At 35.7% G+C, this 13,899-nt stretch overlaps 2 protein-coding genes across 4 annotated transcripts; one reads left to right on the forward strand and one right to left on the reverse strand.

The window, feature by feature from the left end:
- The first annotated feature begins 887 nt into the window (after window positions 1-887).
- On the forward strand, window positions 888-8,326 carry LOC125859520 (rab GTPase-activating protein 22-like). Of its 2 annotated transcripts, none has more exons than XM_049539287.1 (5): window positions 888-1,351; window positions 3,309-3,444; window positions 4,095-4,144; window positions 6,430-6,483; window positions 6,656-8,326. In XM_049539287.1, exons 1-5 carry the CDS (start codon window positions 1,140-1,142, stop codon window positions 7,878-7,880), a joined length of 1,677 nt encoding a protein of 558 aa, XP_049395244.1. In that variant the 5' UTR covers window positions 888-1,139; the 3' UTR covers window positions 7,881-8,326. The 2 variants fall into 2 exon arrangements, with proteins under 2 accessions (XP_049395244.1, XP_049395245.1); XM_049539288.1 differs by having other exon boundaries at window positions 915-1,663.
- Window positions 8,327-9,579: 1,253 nt separating this feature from the next.
- LOC125859528 (cytochrome b5) lies at window positions 9,580-12,806 on the reverse strand. Of its 2 annotated transcripts, none has more exons than XM_049539298.1 (4): window positions 12,568-12,806; window positions 12,364-12,463; window positions 10,158-10,224; window positions 9,580-10,057 (listed from the first exon to the last, which is right to left on the reverse strand). In XM_049539298.1, exons 2-4 carry the CDS (start codon window positions 12,448-12,450, stop codon window positions 9,807-9,809), a joined length of 405 nt encoding a protein of 134 aa, XP_049395255.1. In that variant the 5' UTR covers window positions 12,451-12,463; window positions 12,568-12,806; the 3' UTR covers window positions 9,580-9,806. The 2 variants fall into 2 exon arrangements, with proteins under 2 accessions (XP_049395255.1, XP_049395254.1); XM_049539297.1 differs by having other exon boundaries at window positions 12,581-12,601.
- Window positions 12,807-13,899: the final 1,093 nt, after the last annotated feature.

Here is a 13,899-nt window from a genome sequence, read left to right on the forward strand (position 1 = left end):
ATTATGAAATAATAAGTAACAACAAGTCGGAAGCCCAAAGGGAACTCCATGCCCCATGGTAAGGGGTGTTCACGGGTTGGTTTGGATCGGTTATTGTTCAAAACCAAAACCAAACCAACTTAATCGATTTTAAAATTATCAAAACCAAACCAAACCAAACCAAATATAATATACATTTATCGGTTTGGTGATTATCGGTTTCGGTTTGGTTTGGTTCGGTTATTCAGTTATTAACCATACACAAAAATAAAAGAAACAATTCATTTAAAATGTGAAAAAAGTGACAACAATCCATTCAAAACGAAAAATAGTTAGAATGACTTAAATTACTAAACTTTCAATCACTAAATTTACTATCAATAAAGCTTTAAAATTCACTATCAATAAAGCTTTAAAATTCACTATATTGACCTAGAAGAAAGAGACAATAACATTTTCAGTCTCACAAAAAATTGACATAGACACTCATATACATGAAATAAATAAGATAAATGTTTCATCTTGGGCATTTTTGGTTCAATAAGTAAATTATAAAGAAATTTTAATGAAAATATGTATAAGATCTTTAAAATTGTTTATAAAAATAATATATTAAGTATGTATATTAATAAAATATATGTATATAATTTATCGGTTCGGTTTGATTATTTCTTCGGGTTTTTTCGAATAAAACCATAACCAAACCAAATACTATCAGTTTTCAAAAATCTAAAACCAAACTAAACCAAACCCAAATAAAATTGGTTTTATTTTATCGATTTGATTTGATTTTTAGATTTGAATCGATTTTTATCTAAATCGTGAACACCCCTACCCCACGGTAACAAAAGCAAAAGCGTGCATTATTTTCTCTCTCTAGTCCCACTACTAAAATAAAAAGGGGAAATAGACACACAACAAAACCCACTAGGACGCTCTCGCAGTGATCAAAGAAAGAAAGAAAGAAAGAAAAAGAGCATACTGATTATTAGAGACAAAAGAAAGAGAGAGACTCATGAGAAGAAGAGCCAAACCGAAGTAAAAAAGAGAAAAAGCAGTTGAGAAGGGAAGGTTGGGTTGGTTATGGTGGAAAATCTAATCGGCACAGTGAAGCATAGGGGTAGAATCGTCATTATAGATTCCTTTCTCTCTCCATCTCCATGCTCAATCTCTTCTTCACCTCCGTCGCTTCTAATGTTGTTGAATCCATCGGCACCAGAATCAGTAAGCTCGGTGGAGTATTCATCGGCGTTAACGGAGGAAACGGTGGTGCTTTCTGGATGGACCGTCAACCTTCGAATGCCGGTATAGCTTTTGCTGTCACGGCCTTGGCCGGTCTCGCCTTGGCCGCCGCCGTTTTCTACACTACTAGGTAAAAAAAAAATCTCCGGCTGAAATTTACTCAACGTATTGTAAGCAAAAAGGAATTATTGAAAAAAGGAACCTGGAATTATTGAAACCCTAGAAATCTGTAGAGTAGATCTTTCTTTCTTTTTTCTATCCACAGTTAAAAACAGTCAGTGTAGAAGTAGATGAGAGCTCTCAGACGAAGTCAGACTTCGTCATCTTCAAATTCCTCTTCACCGTCTTCATCATCACCATCATCATCGACATCGTCGTGGATTCATTTGAGATCAGTTCTATTCGTTGTTGCCTCCTCACCAGCTTCTTCTTCCTCTAATCGGTGAGTCTCTCCTGTCTTTCACTCTCTAAAAATGTTTCGATCTGCTTCTCACTTTCTATAAGATTCATCTGCCTTTTTTATAAGCATAGTTATTCTTTTCAGATCCGATCTCAGGTCCTCTTTTTCTGTCTAGGATATGCTCCACTGATAAAGTTCATTCCTTCAACCCATTGCTCAATCTCAGTCTCTAATATGTTTTGTTAAATTATTCGTTTTGCTGCTATTATCGAGTCTAAATTTGATTTTTATGACAGCTGTGTTGGATTTTTTTTTATAAATAACAGTGTTGTAGTTTGTTTGGATTTCTTGTTGTCAATAACCTTGTGGATTTATTCCTTGAGCTAAGCTTTGAACAAGTCAGGGTAATGTATTTGATTTATATTAGATAAGGGTGGAGACTTTCATTAGGTGATAACATTTTTTTATTGAATGTATGTGGACTATATTTCTATATTTGTATGCTTACTTGATCAGAACTTCTGAAAGCTACGAAATTTTCAACCTCTTGCTGATTTCTCCTCCTCTACTTTGTTACAGTGACACAAGTAGGTTGACCTCGTGTTTTAAGTTTCACCAAGTTTTCCAACTTTGTGTTTTTGATGATGAATTAAGTGTACAAAGGAAATGGCAATTTGATATGATATGTAACTCTTCTCCAACTTTCCCAGCACAGGGATGTTATATATTTTTATCTGGAGGCTTTTGGGGCTTGGATTGGGGTGAGGTTTCACTAGTTGAAAGGGAATTTCTGATGTAGGTAGTATCTAGGTGTTGATGTCAGTTTTTACGTTTCTATGCCAGGGTCTCACTCTTAAGTTACTGTCAGTGTATTTTGGTTTTTGGATGGGTTGTCTTGTTAACAGTGGGATGGGATATTTAGCAGTGTTTCTAAGTGGTCTTTTCCGTATATTTTGCTTACATTTAATGTTTCCAATGATGAAAGTTTTTCTAAATTAAGTTGTGTTGGTAAATGTTTAGCATATTGTGATGATTTAGCATGAAGTCCCCACAGTCCTATAAGAGATTGAGATTAAAGTAGCAACATAGTACGACTCTTCACGGTGCAGTCTCACCCCTAGATTCCGCAGGTTTCTTAGTGAGGTGTTATTTGGAGGTAATTAGGAGTCCTTTGTTTTGGGGTATTCTGATTGAACAGTGAATCATGAATAGGTCTGCCTATACTGCTGCTAAATCACATCTGTCAGGGATAGGCTGATGGATAGATTGTGTTCTTATATTTTGCAGTTAAGTGATGTACTAATTTCATGTTGAACTCTATGTATCTTGCGACTGCTTCCTTCTTTCAAGTTGTTTTAAGTTCATTACCTTCAACACATTAATTTGTGGTTGTGAACTTGTGGTCTTGCCTGTTGTTTATTTTCTTTTTTCATTCTCAGTTGCAGTTACCCTACTTCTTCTATTATCTTCTTGTCTTGATGGTTAACCTTTGCAAAGCTCTTGTTTTCTTGAGTGAGTTGGTTTTGAAGTGATGTGAAATTGCTAATCATGCTAAATATCGGTCTTGTCTGATGAATCTAATTTGAGTTGCTGATGTTGTTACCTTGGCACTTAACACAAACAAATAATATACTGTTACCCCTTCTTGTTCACGAAGATGCTTACTCATGTTTATGATTTATTTCAGAGGTCATCTCAAATCACCATGGTCTCGTAGAAAAAGAAAACGCGCTCTTTCACCCCAACAGTGGAGAAGCTTTTTCACACCAGAAGGAAGACTTCGTGATGGTGGAATTAAATTTCTAAAGAAAGTCCGAAGTGGAGTGAGTTTCTGGCCCACCTTAATTTTTCAGATTTGTTTCCTTCTTATTTCAATGTACACCAAGATCATGAGGCCAACTAAACCTCAAAGGTTGGTTTGGGAAGTTAGGAATGAAAGGTAGGCTCAAAAGAGGAACATGAAAGATAAAATAATTTCATTTCCCTTGCTTGGTCAAGGGAATACATAAGATTGAGTCGAGAAAACCCATTCCTCTTGTTTGGATTAAGAACATGTAGAGAAGTCATAAATTTGCCAACTCTCATTAATTCTCAATCGAGACATTTCTCAAAGGGAAAAGAAAAAAATAGTTTATTTACCTTGTGTGGTTAAGGGATAGATGGTGAAAAATCATTCTGTCTTGCTTGGTATCCAAAAAAGAGTGGAAGGGAGTCGTGAATTACCCAACTAGTTTCAAAATTTTCAGATCTCTCTCTTCCAAGAGGATGAAAATCTCTTTTTTTGTGCCCTAGTGAAAACTATGTATTCCGTTAATGCAATAATAAAAGAGGTTCTGTTTCGGGGAAAAAAAACAAAAAAACTCCCCTTTTTACAACTAAAGAAGGAAATGGAAAGTTTAACATCACAGTTTCTCTTACTTGCTTTCCAAACAAGAGCAAGTATGTTGACTAATCTATTGGCCCTTTCATGTAGGGTGTTGATCCTAGTATCAGGGCCGAGGTTTGGCCATTTCTCCTGGGAGTGTAAGTATTTCTTTCTCATGTAATAATTTATCTTGTTAAAAATTTTCTTTTGAAACTTTTATCTTGTTAAGATTGATAATCTGAGTTTTGCTTGTTTTCTTCTTTTTTTTCTAAGGATAAATTAGATATTTGCTTCTTTTTTATTGTCCTCTTGTACTTTGATTAGTCAATTGTATAATTTCCACAGGGGATGGCAGGGGAATTCTATTATATTATGAATAATACTTAATTTATCATCTGGACATTTACTTTTTAGTGACTGATAAAAATCATCTCCATACTCTTCCCCTTAATTATTTATAATAACCACCTTCCATGTTCTTCATTCAGATTTGTGCCCAGTAATCTCATGCTTTGTCACTCTTTAAACAGATTCTTTTACTGGACCGCTAGTTATACATGTTAGGGTCACTAGCTCTGTCTCAATTATGTGGGGATTTTTTTCTGTAGAAGATTGTGTCGAAGTTAATCTTGGAGTGCTAAGAGTATTTCATTTGGTGACAATCTACGTCCTGGATCCTTTTACCCTTACCATGTAGATGTACACACCTTTTGAAGTGACAGATGGCATTGTTTTTAGGTTTTTTTTTTAAAGTTCCCAATGGGAGTGCAGTAGTGTTTACATCAACATACCCAGTGTAATCACAAGTGGGGTCTGGGGAGGGTATAGAGTATACATAGACCTTACCCCTACTTGGTAGGTAGAGAGACTGTTTCCGATTGACCCTCAGCTCAATGAAAAATATTTCAAAGCAGGTTGAAAAAAAGAAATAAGTCAAATTAACATGAGTGAAGAAGTCATGGTGAGTGCAGTAGTGTTTACACAAGTATTAGAGGTATAGTATTTACAGGAAAAGTACTACATTAAAATTTCGTATAATTTGGAAAATAATATATCAGAATATCATCACGTGTTTGTTTGCTGCAGTTATATTTCAAATTTTGTTTAGTATTTAGTTAACCGAGTAAACATGAACTTAATAGTTTGCTTCGATAGATTGAGAAGGTGTTTTAAAAGGCACATAAATTTTAGACCAAAGTCTAAGCTCTTGCCAAAAAAGTGCTTATTAGTGAAAATTAATGTATAAACTGCAAAAACAATTTGGAACATCTTGGTGAAGAATGCCATATTTTTGCTGAACCTCACCTGTCTATTTCCCTAGAAGGGTTACTTTTTTCCTTGCACTTTTCAACACTTACTCTATATTCTAATATTAAGAAGATGTTTGAAAGTCAGCTTTATCTCTACTGTTAAAACTTCAACCCACTTTAACCATAACCAGGGCTCGAAAATGGGAATGGAATCCTCTTTGGTAGGGATTGCTAAAACCCCATACAATGAGCTTTTTACAGCGTGAATGTGTTACGGACACCAGATGGTAAACCAACAAAGATAAAGTCCAAATTGTTGAAAAATCTATCTCTACTGTTTAGACTTTCTTTATTAAAATATACACAATAAATTGCAACATTTACCTTAATAGTTGTTTCTGAAGTCTAAATAAAACGAAATACGTTCATTGGCAATAAATTTGTATGATTTGTCATTACTCTTTAGTTAATGCATCCCCTCACCCAAATGATGCCTTGAGAGCAGTTTCCAGGCTTCTGCATCAGTGTGATTACTTCGTTGCAAGTTTGTTTTATTTTTTATTTTTATGTAGTAAGGGTATTTCATTAAAAGGCATCAAGAAGGTGCATAGCAAAAGTTGCAAAAAATAAATAAAATTGTCTGCACCTGTACAAAAACTTACGGAACAACAAAAGAGTAGGCAAAGTCCAGAAAAAGTTCAGTACTAGTTACAGCAGGCGTCTGATTAAACCAACTAAATAAGTTATATAAACATTTTGCTTTAAGAGTATGGTTAGGAGTTGAAATCCCATCAAAACATCTATGGCTCTTTTCATTCCAGATGCACCAAAAAATAGAACCAGGCACCATTGCCCAAGACTTTTTGATGGATATCCCAATTCTCCATGAAAATGTCTCCAGCTCTCATAAGCTTCCTTGATATTGTTTGGCATGACCCAGTCAATTCCAAAAACTGACAAAACACACTCCAAATGTCAGCTGCTACTGTACAATGATTCATACAAGGTTGTCCAGATAAAAACCAATTACTTTTGTAGATAGTTTGGTTTTATCATATATGTGTCAAGTTCTGTGACAATGAAAACATTGTTACATTTGTCAAAAAATGTTCTGCAATTGCTGTTTTTCGTTATTTCTGTACAGTAAATGCTTTGGTTACAGTTAAATTGACCTACTTTATGTCTCTCTGCAGCTACGAGTTGAACAGCTCTAAAGAAGAAAGAGATTGTATAAGAAATCAGAAGAGGTATTACAACCAGATAATTGGCCCTCCCTAGCCCCAAAAAAGTATTGAGATAAAAGAAAGTCTCTTTATTTTTATCTTGTAAAAATGTAGAGGGTTCGTGTGTATTTGTTCCAATTACCTTTTTGCTGCATGATTCATACTTCTTACCACTGTAGTTAATCTGTGATTGCAGGAGGGAATATGAGAGCTATCGTAGAGAATGTCGCAGACTGCTGAAACGCAATGGGACCTTTAAAATGAGGGAAACTGGTGGAATGGGAAGCGATGGTGAAGGAAATATCACTGAAGGGATGGATTCCCCTGATTATGACGATGTTGTTACTGCCCGGGAATCTCTCTCCAGTGAGGACAGGAGCACATATGTCGAGGATTCTGATAATCCTGGTGGTACAATGTCAGATGAATTTTCCAGTTCCAAACGAGTGACGGAGCCAAATGATGTCTCTGATTCCGAGTCATCAGACTCAGATTCCTCTGCAGATCCTGATATCAGTCAAACTGTCCCCTCGGCAGAAAGCATGGATGAGAATACTGCTGAAGTGAACTCTAAGGAGGACTCTTCTCCTTCAAAGGCAGAAGTCCAGTCACGGCCCTGCAATGCAGAAGATTTTGCTACATGGCAACGAATAATTCGGCTTGATGCGGTTCGTGCTAACGCCGAATGGATAGCATACTCCCCATCTCAAGCTGTAGTATCAGAAAGCAGGGCACACCGTTTTGCAGAGGCTGTTGGGTTGAAGGACTATGAACACCTAGAGCCCCCTAGGATCCTACATGCTGCTCGGCTGGTCTCCATTCTTGAAGCCTATGCGCTATATGACCCTGAAATTGGTTATTGCCAGGGGATGAGCGATTTGCTGTCACCCATAGTTTCTGTAATGACAGAGGACCATGAAGCTTTTTGGTGCTTTGTTGGTTTCATGACGAAGGCTCGGCATAACTTCAGGCTTGATGAGGTTGGAATCAGGAGGCAGCTGAACATTATTTCTAAGATCATCAAACAAAAGGATTCACATCTGTATCGACACTTGGAGAAGCTACAAGCAGAGGATTGCTTTTTTGTGTACAGAATGGTGGTAGTTCTTTTCAGGCGGGAATTATCTTTTGAGCAAACGCTCTGCCTATGGGAAGTAATGTGGGCAGACCAGGCTGCTATTAGGGCTGGGATTGGCAAGTCTCCCTGGAGTAGGATTAGGCTGCGTGCCCCACCAACAGATGATCTCTTGCTTTATGCAATTGCAGCATCTGTATTGCAACGGAGGAAACAGATCATAGAGAAGTATAGTAGCATGGATGAAATTTTAAGGGAGTGTCAGAGCATGGCTGGTCAACTGGATGTATGGAAGCTTCTAGATGATGCCCATGACTTGGTGGTTACTCTCCATGACAAGATGTAGACATCTTTGTTATGGTGCTATCCGGGTTTTACACTAATTTTTTCTCTTTGCTGCTCGAACGTTATTTTGTGGGATGGTGCTACCAAACACTGCATGCATCTCTGGTACACAGGAACAACTGCTCTACCTGAAGACAGCTTATGGTCAAGTACTGCCGCTGCTTTTCTTTTGCTAAAGAAACATGCAAATGTCAAAAAGAAGCTGCACTTGGGAAATAACTTATGTGATTTATCTCCTACATACAAGACTTGCAAATTGCTTGAATTCAGTGTAGCAATTCGCTGGAAGCCTGATTGGTGTACCATGCTTGATATTGAATTTTTTAACTTAGTTCTCTTGTTAATGCTCTCCTAAGGTGGCTTTTTATTTGGAGTATTTATCTCCTGTTGCCCCAACATCCCCAAGGCAAATGGGGTTTCTTTTAGAATGTTCTCTTTCAAAATGGAGATGGGATTGTGGATGATAGAATAGCATACCTTTCCACGCACTGTGGTTGGTTTGTAACTTTATCATCAAAGCAATAGCTATACGCATTACAATCTTAAATGATGTTTTTCCAATGACGTGTCGAGTTCGAATGCAACTGCAGAATATTTATGCTCTTCTGAGCTATTGAAGCGCTGTTTCCACGCCACAGTTCTGCGAGATACTGCAAATTTCACAAAATTGTTATTTTACAATCTGTCATTCACAATCTCCAGAAAGATAGTGCTCCGTCATAGACTAGTTCCTGCCAGTTCTGTGGCACATTAATAGTCACTAATGATCAGAGAACAAGTTGGGGCACAGACGGTCACTGTAACGTCTGTTGATCAAAGAGGAGTGGAGGCATGTTTGGTCGTAGTAACTTCTCTAATCATAGCAGTTGTCTTGTCCCTATTGTGAACAAAGGGTGTGTTCAGTATGAAGAAAAATGCTTTCACGGAAAAGGTTTATTTGAAATATGTTTTTTAGGAAAACATTTTCTTACTTATTTTTTTGTGTTTGGTACATAAGCAAAAACTATCATCCTAAAAGCATTTGTGAATAAGTTAGACAAATACTATGAGATGTGGTGAAGGGGGCTGTGGAGTAGAAGTGAAAATGAGGTGTGTTGGAAGGGTAAAGAGAAAACAGTTTGGGCTAAAAACTCCGTTACTCAGACAGACGACGACAGTGGACATTGGACTACCAGTTACCACTAAGCATTTGCTATCCTAGTAATGCTTGAAATTACAGACCAAAAGTCTACTAAGTAGGGGTATGTTTTTATATTTTTGATTTAATAAAATAACATCCAACCCAAATCGAAATAATTTATAGTTACCAAAAGAAAAGGTGAGACCATAAATTTCAGAAATTTTCCTTTTCCCTGTTATATAAATATGACTAAAACAGTAATATTCTCTTATTTCACGTGATGGAAATAATGGATATATCAGTAATAATATGGTAATGCATGAGGTAGCCGAACTCTCTTCTTTCCCATTAATGTATATATATGAATAATGGAACAAGCCAACAAGTTAGTACTAATAAAAAGTCCTGAGAAGCGAAAGCAGCAGAATTCTATATCCAGTGTAGGTAAAAGCGGGCAGGCAAGCGCAAGACTAGTCATCTCCAAGGGCTGGTTGGTTGCAATGACTAATAGACTAATAGCTGCCCCGAAATTTAGTAAGGTTGGTTGCAACAAAATTAACCAGAAGAAAACACAAAAATCTAAACATGAAGGATAAATATTCTCAAATATCTAATAAACACGAACCAGGTCAAGTCTAGTGCTGCCAAGAGGCATCGGACATAGCAATTGTGAAGCACAGTACAAAATTGACGACCACATTCAGTTGTTGCAGCTATATAATGAACTAAAACAAGATTAACCAAGTGTTCTTTCAACAACTACATAAATCAAGAAAAGAGGGCCTGACAGACTGATATTCAGAAGAATTACTGCTCCTTGGTGTAGTGTCGTACTGTTAAGGCCAAGCCCAAGATCAAGATGGGTAGAAGGAACTGTAGGATTTTGATAATGAATTCTGGAGTCTTGTCTGGATTGTATGCAGTTTGTTCCGATGGAATATAAGCACGTTTTAGGGGAACTGTTGACATGTCAATTTCCCCAATGTAATACTTATCCATCATCTCTCTAGCAGAATCACTGTGGCCAACATCTTCAAAGTCATTTGTCGCATCTTTCCCTTTTGGTAACAGAACAAAGATCAGAATTCATGCCACACAAAAACCATCGACACTTAATACCCAAAGAACAAACAGTAATTGAAGAAAACCAAGTATTACCAGTTGCTGAAAGCAAAACTTCATCACCACCTGGATGATCATCCATGAACGGAGTTACATCATACACCTGAAAACATTTTAATATGCACACATAAATTCATATATTTCATTATAGGGAAAGAAAAACATAAAACTCTTTAAGACCTTAAAGGAAAATAATCCAACATGAGATATAAGTTGGTCTACACTGACTTGAACACTGTTAATCATAATAATGAAAGATATCACTGCATAGCAAAGATAAGAGAGACAAGGTGCACATAAGGCTCCAAGGCAAATGGTCCTTTATGGAATTATCAAGGCAGTTCCCCCAATTGAGCAACTTATACCATCACATGAGTAACACGTCCTTTTGCCGTTCCATAACACTTTTCAGATTTATTTAAGGTTTTTCTCCATAAGCATATTTCAACAAAATTCACATGTCAGGACGCAGGACTTAAAGAGACATGAAAACAAACGAGATGCATAACCAAAACATGTTTCTCATGTCTAAACATCTCCTTCAAGCCATAGCATTAGATATATTTGACTTTGCTATCCTTAATATACAATTCATTAAACACTTCGTGAAGAACAATCAACTTGAGAAGAAAAGAGAGTAAAAATCTGTTGAAGAAAATGGATGACTCACTCACACAAGAAGGTTCAAAATATCGATCTCTAACAGAGACCAGGTCCCTGAGCTGTAGAAGTATATTTATATACTTTTAGATTGAAGATCTACTTTAGGTCAAGTCTCATAAATTTTTAAGAAGCAATCTGATCTGCAGTTTGTTTTTCAATTTTTCAACAAGTACCTTCTTCATGGGTTCATGTAAATAGGAATTTGGAAAATGTTCGATTGAATTAGGAAAAGAAAAGAGCATTTACAGTTAAAGTTCGAAAGAGATGAAAGTTGAAAGTTGAAAGTGAGTTCAGACTTCAGACAGAAATCACTTGAAAGTCAGAAGTCTCGTGAGCGAAAACCATTACTCTACTTGAAATACTCCTCAGTGTTTCGAAATATATCATCAGCATTTGAAATGCTTAAGTCCAACATTAGCAGATAATGATGACAACCCACTATTTGCAAATACTGAACTTCAGATATGCAAGTTCAATGTCACATGCTTGTTTTCATATCTGCACCACTAAATTTGAGTAGATAAAGAGCTGACTCTCAAAACTTAAAATACTACTCCCTTTTTTCAAGGTAGCAAAAGTAATTGGCAAACCAATTGACTGTTCGGCTTGGATCCAAGGGAGGGGCAATTCAGTTGTCTTTTTTCTTAACTAAATAAATTTAATTTAATTTCTTACTTTCTACTTTCCTCTCCCATATCCACAGTGCTAACCTCTCTACATCAAATTTCTAAGATAAACAACTAACCCTGTTCTCCAGTTTTCCAGGATGAACGACTGAAATCTCTAAGTGTATTTCAATATTAGATACCAAACTTACGTTCATATTTACCAACATGACCTTCATCAACACAGAAAAAAGACAGTTACTATGCATAGAAAACGTAACTCATTTATTTTATTAGGGGGGAAAATGGAGTCCATGGCTCCCTTTTAGAATGTACAAGGGGAGGTCGAATTCCAAACCTTTTTTCTCAAGTATACCCATTACCAAAACATATACGCCACTTTGGGACACATGCGCATAGCCGCCGCACGTGGCTAAAGTCTACCCAAACTCTGTTTTTTTTTCTTTAGTTCCATGAGAAAGACCTTTCTTATAAGTCAAACTCCTAATCTTGTTCCAAGATGAGGTGGATCTAGGATTTGAACTTTCTATTATTGAGCAAAATCAATTACATTTGTATTTTCCAGTTGAGTCTAAGGAAAGTTACTGATCCCACATATTCCAAGTTCCTAAGTTGGTCACTTCAACTAAACACCACCAGGTACAAAGAAGAGTCCAAAACTGAGTAAGTTAACTACTCAAAATTGCAAACAAAAATTCAACTGGAATAGTAAAAATAACTCACTAGATCAAATCAAAGCTATCACCAAAATCCCCAACCACTATAAATTCGATAATTCCAATGTGACAGCAACTTCAACAACTCAAATATATCCACCGAGAAAACTCATAAAACAAACAGATTCAAAATACCAGAAAAATAATAATTCCATAACCGGTACACCACACAGATCATGAAATAACTAAAATCAAATCAATAGAAAGAACAGATGAAAAAACAGAAAGAGATGTAACCTTTCCGCTGATGATGAGCCAGCAATCTTTGGTCTTGTTGTGCTTAGCGACCTCCTCAAATGCATGAAATTTCCGATCTGACGCCATTTTTTTCCTGCTACTGCAACACCGGCAAAATCACTTTAAAACACAAAACAAATCGAACTACATAGATACTGCATCAAATAAAATTGAGAATCTCTATGAACTTCTACAAATACTCACGAGAAAGAGACACGCAGAGAGTTCTTTGGATTCTGTTTCTCTCTCCGATTGTGCACCCAACACCCTTTTTGCGTGTGGAGGCGGAAGTACAGGGTCAATATTATTATAGAAATTCAGATACGAAATTGCCCTTCAATTTTCTTTGAAATTACGCCCCCCATTTTTAGATTCCGGACTTTGATTTTTCCTGGTTAGTGGTTGTTGAAAACTTGAAGTTCTATACTGCAATCTCACCTAAATTCAAGTTAATTAATGAGATATATTCTAATTTGTAATATTACGTATTTTATTAGATTTTGATATTTTCTGATATGTTCAAATATATGTATCTAGAATACATGGCGTCAAATTTAAGAGTAATTTATTCTAGATACATTGTATTCAAATAAATTCGCACGTATTTGAGATACATAACAAATATCGCTTGCTTTTATCGTCTCTCTCCCATCTCACTCGCCACTGCAAATCACTCCAGATACATGCATATACATGTATCTAATGTGATTCGCAAGTATAAATACATACAAATCTCACTCGTCTTCCTCCCCAATTTTGTTCGTCTCTCTCTCTATTTTTGTGTAGCTTGTAGCAAAAATATATGAATCTAAGTTGAAGATATACGTAAAATAACTCTTAATTAGTGGTAAGATACGTAATATTTTAAAAGTATAGCCAATAATAATATATATGAGTATGAAAATGAAGTATAATTATGTAATTTTTCTTTTTATATGTACGAGATAAAAAAAAATATTTTCTTTTATTCAAATTGTAACATATGAGAAACATTGTTTTTTTAATTTGTGATTATACAAGATAAAATTGATAAGGACATTTCATGAAATTGTTAGTTTATCCTCTCTGTATGTAATTAGCTACCTTCACCATTTTCGTATAAATATTAAAATACAATAATTTTAAACTTAATTAATATTTATAGTGAAACATAAAATAAAATAATTTTATATTTTATTTCAAAATTATTTAATAGTGTTTCAATATAGCTGGGGAGGCTGTGATCCATCTATTTTTATTAAAAACATGCCACAGTGAAAGTCACGTGTGTATTACCATTTTCTTATTTTTGTCCATTATTGTGATGTGCCAGCCAGCCAGCCAGAAAAGTTTTTTCTTCTATTTTTCTGGGGTTTTGACTATTAGTTGTGCTCTACGTCCTATATAACGGACGTCGAACACTTTCTATGTTATACGATAATTAAGAAATTATGAGTATATTAATTAATTTTATTGATTTTTTTACTATTCATATTTTTTAGTCTTTTTCTAAAAAATAAAATAGATCTATAAATTTTTGTTTAAACTTTCAAAGGT

The sequence above is a fragment of the Solanum stenotomum genome, chromosome 3 (genome assembly GCF_019186545.1).
Source record: "Solanum stenotomum isolate F172 chromosome 3, ASM1918654v1, whole genome shotgun sequence".
NCBI classification, from domain to species: Eukaryota; Viridiplantae; Streptophyta; class Magnoliopsida; order Solanales; family Solanaceae; genus Solanum; species Solanum stenotomum.

Coding starts and splice junctions, on each gene's coding strand:
- LOC125859520 (XM_049539287.1), top strand. CDS start 1,140: ATGCTCAATCTCTTCTTCACCTCCGTCGCTTCTAATGTTGTTGAATCC. Junction 4,145..6,429: donor TGGCCATTTCTCCTGGGAGT/GTAAGTATTTCT, acceptor GTCTCTCTGCAG/CTACGAGTTGAACAGCTCTA. Junction 6,484..6,655: donor TGTATAAGAAATCAGAAGAG/GTATTACAACCA, acceptor CTGTGATTGCAG/GAGGGAATATGAGAGCTATC.
- LOC125859528 (XM_049539298.1), bottom strand. CDS start 12,450: ATGGCGTCAGATCGGAAATTTCATGCATTTGAGGAGGTCGCTAAGCAC. Junction 10,225..12,363: donor GGCTCATCATCAGCGGAAAG/GTTACATCTCTT, acceptor AAATGTTTTCAG/GTGTATGATGTAACTCCGTT. Junction 10,058..10,157: donor AGTTTTGCTTTCAGCAACTG/GTAATACTTGGT, acceptor TGTTACCAAAAG/GGAAAGATGCGACAAATGAC.